Consider the following 12,064-nt stretch of genomic DNA (forward strand, 5'->3'; position numbering starts at 1 on the left):
TTAAATAAATTATTTCAGGATTCTTTAAGTATTGTCTCATTGGGAGATATTCTTGTTTCTGTTCAGCTCTTTTAGTGAATTATTATTTTTATTGAAATGTCCCAGGAGAAAATGTTCTCCAGCCCAGGTCAATGAGAGTCCAGATATTATCAGCTGATAAAATGTTAATCCTGATTAAATAACATTTTTTTCAGAACTCAAACAAATGTGAAGAAGCTCTAGCACTCCAGAAGCAGAGTTAAAGGACTGGTGAATGGCTGCAGGGAATACAGGACTTGTTTGCCCTGTTGCATGTTCAAATGCTCTACCTTGGAAACAAATGACATCATAATTCAGGAATGACAGTTTCTACTAAAAAATATCAAGTGGCAATGCAGTGACTTCTTTCTGCATGATCCCAGATATCACATACACTAGCAGTCACTTTAAATAACACAATCAATAAATTAATTAATATAAAAATCAAAACAATATAATACATAAATAGGAACCAACAGTATGAAAATGTCCTGGATGGGGTTCACAGCCCAGGAGTAATCTTCTTGATAAATCTCTGAAATCCTTGGGCACAGAATTCAATCTTTGGCTATCAGGCTTTGGCAAACAAAAAAAACAAAACAATCTCTGCATACGGCCTTTACAGTGATGTTGCATTGCACTGTGTAAAACAGTCTCAAGGACAAGTTGATGCAAAACCTTTCTGTTTGTGGTTCCTTTGTCAACCTTTCTCTTGACATTAAGGACCAGACTCCTTTTTACTTCCTTTCTCCAATACATAGATGCTCTTATAAAAAATAATAAATACCTGTACAATTTTACAATGTCAAACAGCAAAAAACACACACTCGTGAGCAACTGAAGAATAATGTTTTGGAAAATTTGCCATCAGAAATGCATGTTTTAACATAATAACAACCACAAGATGAATACAGCCGCTTAGAATAAAAATAAATAAATAAATAAATAAATAAAATATGGCACCCCAATTACTCAACTACATTTTTAGACAAGCAAAAAACATCCCTTGCAAGTGAAGTGCTGACATGAGACCAAAACGCAAATAATTGAAAAAATAAAACCTAATCCCCACCCCCAAAGATTTTTTTTTTTTATATCAGTACAAATGTAAAAATTTATAGCACATTTACACCCCAAAAAACAGAAATAGGCTAACAATCTAGATTCAATCCAACATTTCAGACTTTGGTTAGTAGTTTGTTTTTGTTTGCTATTGTTTTTGTTCATCTTTGTTCATTTTCAATACTGACATTTCAGTATTAAGAACCTAAAAAGTTTCCAGTCTCCCTTCCACAAGGCAGGCTTTTCAGAATTCTCTTTTAAACAGGTTTTTTTTAAATATTTGTACATGTGTTCACAGAAATTGTAATCTTTCTTGTATATTTTTATTTTTGGTTTTCATTAAGGTCCTTTAAAAGACTGGCTTTGACAACTACACTACGACACAATAAGTGCTGTTCTTTTTGTTGTTGTTGGTTTGTTGAAAAACGAGAAAAAGCAAGGACTGTGATGAATCCTACTGTCCTTTACTTACTAGTGACCTCAGTTGGAAACTTTTTTTTTTTTTAAGTTCGGCAATTAATTTTTTCTTTTCAAAAAAATCTTCTTGTGTGTCTTTAGGAATGCTCTTCCAATGAGTCCCCCAGCGGATCCATTGAGACAGGAGTTCCAGTCTCGTGTTGTTTTAAACGCTTTATCGTGTTTTTCAGTGCTTGCCTCTTGTTGCAAAACCAGACACGCACAACTTCCCGATCGTAATTCAGTTTTTCGGCGATTTCCGTCATTTCCTGCCCTGAAGGGTGCGTGTTCTTTTCAAAGTGTGCATTCAAAATCTCCAGTGCTTGTGGGGTGAAAGATGTCCTCCTCTTGCGCTTTTTAGAAGGCTCACTCCCGATAAATTCGGTCAGGTTCTGCATTCCGGAGCGGTGGCGGGCTTCAGCCTCGGCCATCCATCGCTCCAGAACGGGCTTTATCTTCTGGGCACTTTTTGGGGTGATGTCCAACTTCTCGAACCTGGCAGGATATAAAAGGCCAGGGTTCAGTTTGGCTGTCAGACTGCTAGCTATAGTGTTCTCTTGGGCTTCCTGTGGTAGGAAAAAGTGGCTTCTCAGGATGGTGTGTCTGGGGAAAATTGAGAAAGAACAGTCTTACTCTGGTGCTCTGCCAGGCCGGGACTTCCTGCCTGCCTTAGGTATTGAGAGGGGTTTCCTTATAAAGCTGCCAGTGGGGATAAATAGTTATCACATTCATATATCACATCAAACTTAAATACATTGAATCCCAGCATTAGGAGATGTTATCAAACTTCTAGTCTGGTAAGGGTTCCTTTAAACTGTTAGAAACCACGTATTTAATGAAAAGTTAAAATTGAAAAAGCAAAAACACAGCACAAAAAGATGCTCAAGTCAGTTGATTTGCTGTTGAAAAATACTATTCTAGGCAGATGCCATGGTCGGAATCTTCAGAAAGTCTCTGGACAATAGTTACTTCCTTTTAAATGTATTTTAAAACGTCAAATGTGCTTTTATATAATTCAAAGTAGTTATGCCATTTACTTGCACATAGACAGTTGTTACATAAGGAAACCCCTCTATAGACTGGCAGAGATATTTTAGGGAAGGAACAAACATAGAGCTGACTTGTACTTTTGCATTGCAACAATAAAACTTTGGAATTATTCCTCTTAATGACAAGCAGTGCATTAAAACTCATTGCTATGAACCAAAATACATGTGATGACTAATCAATTAAATATTAAAACATAAAATAAATAAACACACACATACAGACGTGCTCAAATTTGTTGGTACCCTTTAAAGCTCATTGAAATAATGCTTCATTCCTCCTGAAAAGTGATGAAATTAAAAGCTATTGCATCATATACACTTGCATGCCTTTGGTATGTCATAGAATAAAGCAAAGAAGCTGTGAAAAGAGATGAATTATTGCCCATTCTACAAAGATATTCTAAAATGGCCTGGACACATTTATTGGTACCCCTTAGAAAAGATAATAAATAATTGGATAATAGTGATATTCCAAACTAATTAGTTTCTGGAATTAGTATCACTCATGTCTCCAATCTTCAGTCATTCAGCCTATTTAAATGGAGGAAAGTAGTCACTTTGCCATTTGGTATCATTGTGTGCACCAAACTGAACATGGACCAGAGAAAGCAAAGGAGAGAGTTGTCTGAGGAGATCAGAAAGAAAATAATAGACAAGTATGGTAAAGGTAAAGCAGCTTGATGCTCCTGTGACAACAGTTACAAATATTATTAAGAAGTTCAAGGTCCATGGAACTGTAGTCAACCTCCCTGGGCGGCCGCAAGAGGACAATCGACCCCAGATTGAACAGAAGGATAGTGCGAATGGCAGAAAAAGAACAAAGGATAACTGCCACAGAGATACAAGCTGAACTCCAAGGTGAAGGTACGTCAGTTTCTGATCGCACCATCCCTTGCTTTTTGAGCAAAAGTGGCTTCCATAGAAGAAGACTTAGGAGGACTCCACTTTTGATAGAATAACATAAAAAAGCCAGACTGGAATTTGCTGAAATGCATATTGACAAACGACAATCCTTCTGGGAGAACGTCCTTTGGACAGATGAGTCAAAACTGGAGCTTTTTGGCAAGTCACATCAGTTCTATGTTTGCAAATGAAAAAATGAAGCTTTCAAAGAAAAGAACACCATACCTACAGTGAAACATGGAGGAGGCTCGGTTATGTTTCAGGGCTGCTTTGCTGCACCTGGCACAGGGTGCCTTGAATCTGTGCAGGGTACAATGAAATCTCAAGACTATTGAGGCATTCTGGAGTGAAATGTACTGCCCAGTGTCAGAAAGCTCTGTCTCAGTCGCAGGTCATGGGTCCGCCAACAGGATAACGACCCAAAACACACAGCTAAAAGCACCCAAGAATGGATAAGAACAAAACATTGGATTGTTCTGAAGTGAAGCCTTCAATGAGTCCTGATCTGAATCCTATCAAACATCTATGGAAAGAGCTGAGACTTGCAGTCTGGAGAAGGCACCCATCATACCTGAGACAGCTGGAGCAGTTTGCTCAGGAAGAGTGGGCCCAACTGCCTGTTAACAGGTGCAGAAGACTCATTGAGAGCTACAGAAAACATTGCAGTGATTGCCTCTAAAGGTTGTGCAACAAAATATTAGGTTGAGGGTCCCATCATTTTTGTCCATGCCATTTTCATTTGTTTCATTATTTACAATATTATGTTGAAAAACAAAATCAAAAGCAAAGTCTGATTTCTATTAAATATGGAATAAACAATGGTGGATGCAAATTACTTTTGTCAATTTCAAATTATTTCAGAGGAAATTGTGCATTTTTAGTTTTTTGTGGAGGGGTACCAACAAATTTGAGCATGTCTGTATATAAAGACTAAGAGATGCTCCATTAAAAAAATAACACACCACTGCCTAGCCAGATAACTTCTCTTAAACAAACATTTTATTCACTGTCAGATTGGGTGTCTATTCATGGAAGATTTTAATACAATCGGTCTAATTGTCAACCACACTGCTACCAGATTTAACTGAAGTGAAATCTAAATTTATTTATAAAACCACCTTCAGTTATTTATTATAATTCCAATTTTCTAACTTTTGTGTCCCAGGATAGCTTTTATTTCATTAAAAGTTGAATATGCATATGCTTCATGCCTTCACTCTTATAACTAGACATCTATACAAAATTAAAGTACACACTGCTTAATTTTATGTCACGTGTATTTGCCAAGTGCATCTACTACAATAAATTAGATTGTTTCTACTTCTAGGACTGTAATTTTATCAGTTAGAAATAACGATCAGCAATGTAAGAATGTGTAAAAAGCTTTTTTATATATACATCTAATAAAACTACTAGAAATAAAATAAAAACACACTTGAAACTGCTTTGGGATGTTGTGTACATAGCATATGATTGCTAAAAAGTATTTACAAAGCATGCTCATACATCTAGCTTTATGGAAACATATTAGTCAGTTAATTTGCTTTTTTGACTCATATGTTAAGAGGAATTCTTGATCAGAAAGAATCTTATCTGTGAGTAAGATATTACTTAATGGAACACAAATACTACAATTTTCATGCTAGGCCTAATAAGTATTGACCATTAGATTTCAGTTCATGTAAGTTTTGTTCTCAGTGTATGGGGATAAGGATTCTTCCAATCAACCAAATGTAATGGACTGAGAGTAAAGATGAATGGACATACTTTTCAAGACCAATAAAGGCATGACATATTCTGTTTCAGTTGGACCCCTTTCTATCCTACTTATGGGATTGAATCCTGTTTTCAAAGTTAAATTACTACAGAATTAATCCTAAATGACCCACAGCCTTGCATATCTAATAGAATTAAATTTCAGTTATACCATACATTGAGAAATAGGAATAATGCATTGACCACCAGTTTAGACACTTGCTCAGACATGTTTAATATATTTTCAAAATTTTGCTTTTTCATGTTTAGATGAAAAAATGAGAAAAAGTCAAACTTTTTAAGGTTTCAGCATTCATTAATTCTTACAATGGATGTGTGCTATATTTAATTGGTAATATATAGTGTTCCAGATCAACATCAGGGTTTTAATTTAGACCCTATGTGATCACACCATGGAGAAAGATTGAAACGGACCCCAAGATTCCCAAAGTTAATATCCAAAATGTGGAAAGCATTGATCTATCTAAAATAATGTTACTAGATAAATCAAAGTGTGGGGCAAGTTTCTCAGAATACTGAACATTAACTGGGCTTTGTCAAACTTCTATACACCAACTACAATCTGCTGCCTAGAGAGCAAGCCCAGCTGTCTTAAATGGGATCTAAAAAACATATAAGGAGATACATTTCAGCACAGTGCAGACACTGTCAAATCTCCACATAAAGAGGAGGGGAAGGGCATTTTTAACAGTGAAGTTGCTTGTTAAACAAAACAGTGGGGAAGGACAGACAGATTTGGGCCCCTACAGTTTCTTTATCTGAAAACAATCAATACATTTTATGGGAAATCATTGCATGTATGTCAGCTTCAAACTCTGTACCCCTCGCTGGTATTATTTATAAGCCCAAACCTAAACGTCAGGGAAAGTACACAGCCCATCTGGAGGGAATACATTAACAAATATAAACAACGGGTAAAAAGACAGGGCATTTCATGGATCAACAAGAGTAAAATTCACTTAAATGAGAGCTGGGTTCCTGACTATTCAATGACGGAACAAGGCTAAAAGTCAGAGCCCAGGAGGAAAAATAAGAGAAACTCGTATTTCCCCCTTCCCCCAATGCTCTTAAAAGTGCACTTGCTAGCTCATGCATAAACATGTGCAAAGTAAAGCCTATGTTGAAGGAGTTTGGTTATACTGACTTAACCTTTTAAGCACTGAAGCACTGAACGGGTCTCAAACGTTAAATGCCTATCGTGGTCATGGCATGCTCTCATTACTAGCTGTACTGAGAAGACAGCTACTATTAACTAAGCATACTAAGAGATCGTTGCCAAATTGAGCTAATAAAATAATCATGATTGAATATCATACGTTTCATTGCTATAGCAAAATCTGTCAAAATATGGATAATAGCTAAAAGTGGTCTCTGTAATGAGCATAAAATATAAAACATTAATTAAGACGTGCATTCCTTTATTGTGTTCTCCCTGAAAATGTGTACTCTACTTTTTTTAATTTGTACTACGATTTTATAACTGTAGTGCTGTTTAACCTAAATGGCATTGCAGAATGAATCTAGTTAAGAAAGGAGAAAGAAAACATGACACAGGATATTAAAATGCAAAATATAACATAACAAATAGCAGCACTGTAGCCTGTTTTTAAAAACATATATTCACCAGATCATGTGATAAAAATAAATAATTAATTTAATTCATAATTCATATTTCAATAGCATTAATAAAAAAAATAAAAAATAAACATCTTATTGACTTTTGAATGAATGTTCTGTTTTATTTCAGTCTCTTAAAAAGGAGCAATACATTATTTGTGAAATCGATTAATGGATCCTTTCCATGTGATGGTTAATTTAGTGAGATAAACCTAATATAGAAAAATACTTTCTGGAGTTAAACATTACTACATTTTAAGCTCATTAAATTTGAAAACTAAAATATGTAATGCATCGCTGAATCAATCATTCCCTGTTATGTGTAATAGATTTGAAGGAAAGGTCATAAAACTTTACAAAATCACATGAATGATTCTTATCCTTGCACAAGAGTTGACATCTTAAAATATATATTTTCAAGCAGACTCATTCAAAATGGTTCATTTTTGGGACATATTTTGTTTCTTAAATTTGTTAACAAGTTGATGTTTTTTCTAATTAAATGCATGTATAAGACCATTACTTGAGTGTGTAGAAGCCTGTCTGCCAATGTGAATAGTTTATGTGAATAAACACATTAAAAGGCCACAGAACTAAAGGAAGCAAGATAAAAGCAAACAAGATAGATAAATTAATAGTAACTCCATCTATCTGTACACACCAGCAACTTATTGTACTGTTCAATCCTAATTTAAAAAATAAATAAACAGCTGAAAAATGATAAATAAAGCATATGTTGGATACCTAAGATTTAAACCACTTTGACATGCCTGTAGTCTAAAATTAAAACAAAATTTACCACTAAGGGCAGATTTAAAACATTTGTGATTTTTGTGATTCAGTTATAGCATTTTAATGTATGCTATAAATATTTGAATGATGTTGTGTTTTAAATATTTTATTAATGTTTTTAAGACACTTGGTCAGGGCCTACCTCATAAACAAATATTCAACATGATCAAATTTAATATGCCTGTTGACATTTTAAAAGCACATAGCACTGTCAGATAAACTATGCTGGGTCATCAGTTCAGTAAATGCATTTGAAAAAGCATATAAATGAATATATAAATACATGTCATTGCATGTTTTGTTTGCATCTGCATAATGCTAAGCAAATGTTGACATGCTGTGCCATACTCCCAGATATCAAATGTAAAGGTCACACAACCTACTGCCAGAACTTAAGTAATTTTATGAATTAACAGTATGCCTAAGCCTTAAAAATAATAATTCAATTTCTGTTTGAATACAAATTAAAAAAAAAAAAAAGTTTTGTTTTGTTTACCAAAGTATTGGGACAAGTTGTATCCGATGTTGTGTGTTATATAGAAAGTGTGTAGTACAAAGATATATAAAAGCAATCTGCACAGTTACAGACAGTTTCAGCCAGTATGGCGCATAATGTCAATATCATATTGTATATTGTACATAACAAAATATGCCAAACATTTAAACTTTATGGTTTCCAAAAGCTGCTATGGGGAATACAATACAAACATAGTAAACTGTTTCCAGACTGGAAACTGAAACATATAGACAGTGAAACAAATCTAATAACTGACCTTAACTCATCACATGTGTGTTGGAATTTAATAGCAATCATATGGAATGCACTCAGACTTTGATTCATATTACATTGTCCTGACTTCATTATTGAGGTGCTAGTGTGATATTTAATATTTTTTTATGGAAGTACATGTTTGTAATTTGTGGGTAATTCAAAGTTTTGATTTGGCCTAGTCTTCCATTTTATACTGATCAGATTTCATGTAATTGTATACAGCATTGTATGACTGAACTGAAACAAACAAATCATACAAATTATAATAATGATAATAATAATTTGAAAATATCTTCATGTGACAGATGTGGTAATAGATAAGTAATAAGTAATTGGGATGAATCTACAAATTCATGTTAAAAAGACTCGCTGATTAATATAATTTGAAAATCTTATTTGTATGCCTGTGAATGCATTCAATATAGTTTTCTTAAGAATTTAGAAATTGTTAACAACACAGAGTATTGATTCCTAGGGCCGAATTAAATCAAAATTTTGACCCACCCGCTAATAGAAAACTACAGAACTTTACTCAGTTGCGGCTGCATTTTTCGTAAGATGCCACTTTCTTCTAATCATAAATGTAACCGCTATGATGTACAGGTTTGTAGTTTGCTATTAGTGGGTCAGTCAAAGTTTAATCTGGCCCCTAGTTAAATCGCCAATAGATTTCCCCTGTACTAACATATACTTTTAATTTTTTTACCAGACATCTTTAATATATATACAGTACTGTGCTAAAGTTTTAGGCAGGTGTGAAAAAATGCTGTAAAGTAAGAATGCTTTCAAAAATAGACATGGTAATAGATTATATTTATATTTATCAGAAAAATCTACATCAAATCCATATTTGGTGTGACCACCCTTTGCCTTCAAAACAGCATCAGCATCAATTCTTCTAGGTTCACTTGCACACAGTCAGGGATTTTGTATTCCTATAGTCAGGTGTGTGATTAAACAATTATACCAAACGGGTGCTAATGATCATCAATTCAATATGTAGGTTGAAACACAACCATTAAGTGAAACAGAAACAGCTGTGTAGCAGGAATAAAACTGGGTGAGGAACAGCCAAACTCAGCTAACAAGGTGAGGCTGCTGAAGACAGTTTACTGTCAAAAATCATACACCATGGCAGGACTGAGCACAGCAACAAGACACAAGGTAGTTATACTGCATCAGCAAGGTCTCTCCCAGGCAGACATTTCAAGGCAGACAGGGGTTTCCAGATGTGCTGTCCAAGCTCTTTTGAAGAAGCACAAAGATACGGGCAACGTTGAGGACCATAGACGCAATGATCGACCAAGGAAACTTACTGCAGCAGATGAAAGATGCATCATGCTTACTTCCCTTCACAATCGGAAGATGTCCAGCAGTGCCATCAGCTCAGAATTGGCAGAAAACAGTGGGACCCTGGTACACCATCTACTGTCTGGAGAAGTCTGGTCAGAAGTGGCCTTCATGGAAGACTTGCGGCCAAAAAGCCAAACCTCCAACGTGGCAACAAGGCCAAGTGACTCAACTATGCACGAAAACACAGGAACTGGGGTGCAGAAAAATGGCAGCAGATGCTCTGGACTGATGAATCAAAATGTGAAATATCTGGCTGTAGCAGAAGGCAGTTTGTTGGTTGAAGGGCTGGAGAGCGGTACATGAATGAGTGTCTGCAGGCAACAGTGAAGCATGGTGGAGGTTCCTTGCAAGTTTGGGGCTGCATTTCTGCAAATGGAGTTGGGGATTTGGTCAGAATGAATGGTCTCCTCAATGCTGAGAAGTACAGGCAGATACTTATCCATCATGCAATACCATCACGGAGGCATCTGATTGGCCACAAATTTATTCTGCAGCATGACAACGACCCCAAACATACAGCGACAGTCATTAAGAAATATCTTCAGCGTAAAGAAGAACAAGGAGTCCTGGAAGTGATGGTGTGGCCCCCACAGAGCCCTGATCTCAACATCATCGAGCCAACCTACCTGCCGAGTTCCTTCAAAAACTGTGTGCAAGTGTACCTAGAAGAATTGATGCTGTTTTGAAGGCGAAGGGTGGTCACACCAAATATGGATTTGTTGTAGATTTTTCTTCTGTTCACACACTTTGCATTTAATTAGTTGATACATATAATCTATTACCATGTCTATTTTTGAAAGCATTCTTACTTTACACCATTTTTTCACATCTGCCTAAAACTTTTGCACAGTACTGTATATATCAGAATGATCAAGTAAGCTGACAATAATAATAATAATAATATATACATCTGTTTACCATTTTAGTAATAATTTATCAGATATTAATGCATTTACCTACTATGTATGTCTTTATGTTTAATTCTATGGTTCTTCCTTTCATGCTGGTGAATAGATTTGGCTATTTACTTTGGATATATTCTATACGGTACATTTAACAAATTTCTTAATAGAACTGATTCATCATTGAAAAAATCAACTACTGTGGGAGAGAAGGGATCCTGTATATAATGATGTGTAGTGTGTTTCGTTAAATGTGTGAATGTTCAAGAAAAGAGAGGGGTCATATCTTAATGTCTTAATCGTGCGAAGAGAAAGCTTGTCTATCCTCTTGGGGTCTGCAAGTTTGGGAATGAATAGTTTTGAATTGCTGTGCGTGCCCACAATGGGACAGAGCGCTAGGCAGAATGAAAGGAAAGGGGATAAATACTGCATGCTTGGCAGTCTTGGGGTCTGGGAATTAAGTGCTGCCATATACAATTAAGGTAAAGTGGGTTTTAATTCCTAACTTTATTTTTCCCTGGACACATCCCAGGGAAAGTGCAGAAAGCAGGAGTATGTGTGGCGATTACATGACTGGTTGAGACTTCGGGGTTAATAAGTAACAATACTGTGGAAGGGAAGGATTTCTGTACATAGTTATGGGAGGTCATAAAAGGGACACCTGTCTGTCTCCTTGGGGTCGGACAGTTGTGGTTGCGGTGTGTGCCCTCGACTGGCCAGTGCGGTGCTGGATAAATGCCGCAGTGTTGGCAGAAGGGGATAGTTTAGGTTTGGGGTCTGTTAAGTGAAGTGCTGCTGCTGAGACAGTTAAAGTGGGTTGTTATTCTTATCTTTATAATTTTTTCATAGACTATGGCTCTCTGTTGTCTATAATGAAAGTATGACAGTAAACTGGATGTGAGAATTGTTATCTGCCTGACTTCCTCACATAGACCACTAAAGTATGTTCCACTAACTAGTATGGTTGGACGTTTAGTAAAATATGTTCTAGTTTACTAAAATAGTTTTGCCATTATTAAACTAGAATATATTATATATATTATTATATACGTTATTATTAGCATATTCGTTTTTACTAAAATCTAAATAGTAATCTGGATATTTTGATTATTAAATACAATCAGTTGTTTTTTATCCAGTTCTTAATTTTTTAAATATTTTTATATTTCTTGATACTATATTTATAAATCCCCTGGTCGGTCAGAGAGAAAAAACTAAGTTATAGATAGTTTAACTATAAATATGAGTTAGAATCACTGGCTAAACCTCCATTAAAATATTAATTACACATTTATAAATGCTTATTTTTAACCCTTATACTCCCACACTTTTTTCATTTATTAAATACATAAAACAGCTGCTGT

At 35.4% G+C, this 12,064-nt stretch overlaps 1 protein-coding gene across 1 annotated transcript in view; it reads right to left on the reverse strand.

Moving 5' to 3' along the window:
- Window positions 1-1,209: 1,209 nt before the first annotated feature.
- pou6f2 (POU class 6 homeobox 2) overlaps window positions 1,210-12,064 on the reverse strand; it is a 166,009-nt gene continuing 155,154 nt past the window's right edge. Inside the window, exon 9 of the mRNA XM_066689500.1 lies at window positions 1,210-2,139. Within this exon, the coding sequence (XP_066545597.1) occupies window positions 1,635-2,139 (505 nt within the window). The 3' untranslated portion in view covers window positions 1,210-1,634. The remainder of the gene's footprint in view (window positions 2,140-12,064) is intronic.

Source organism: Amia ocellicauda, chromosome 2, assembly GCF_036373705.1.
Source record: "Amia ocellicauda isolate fAmiCal2 chromosome 2, fAmiCal2.hap1, whole genome shotgun sequence".
NCBI lineage: Eukaryota > Metazoa > Chordata > Actinopteri > Amiiformes > Amiidae > Amia > Amia ocellicauda.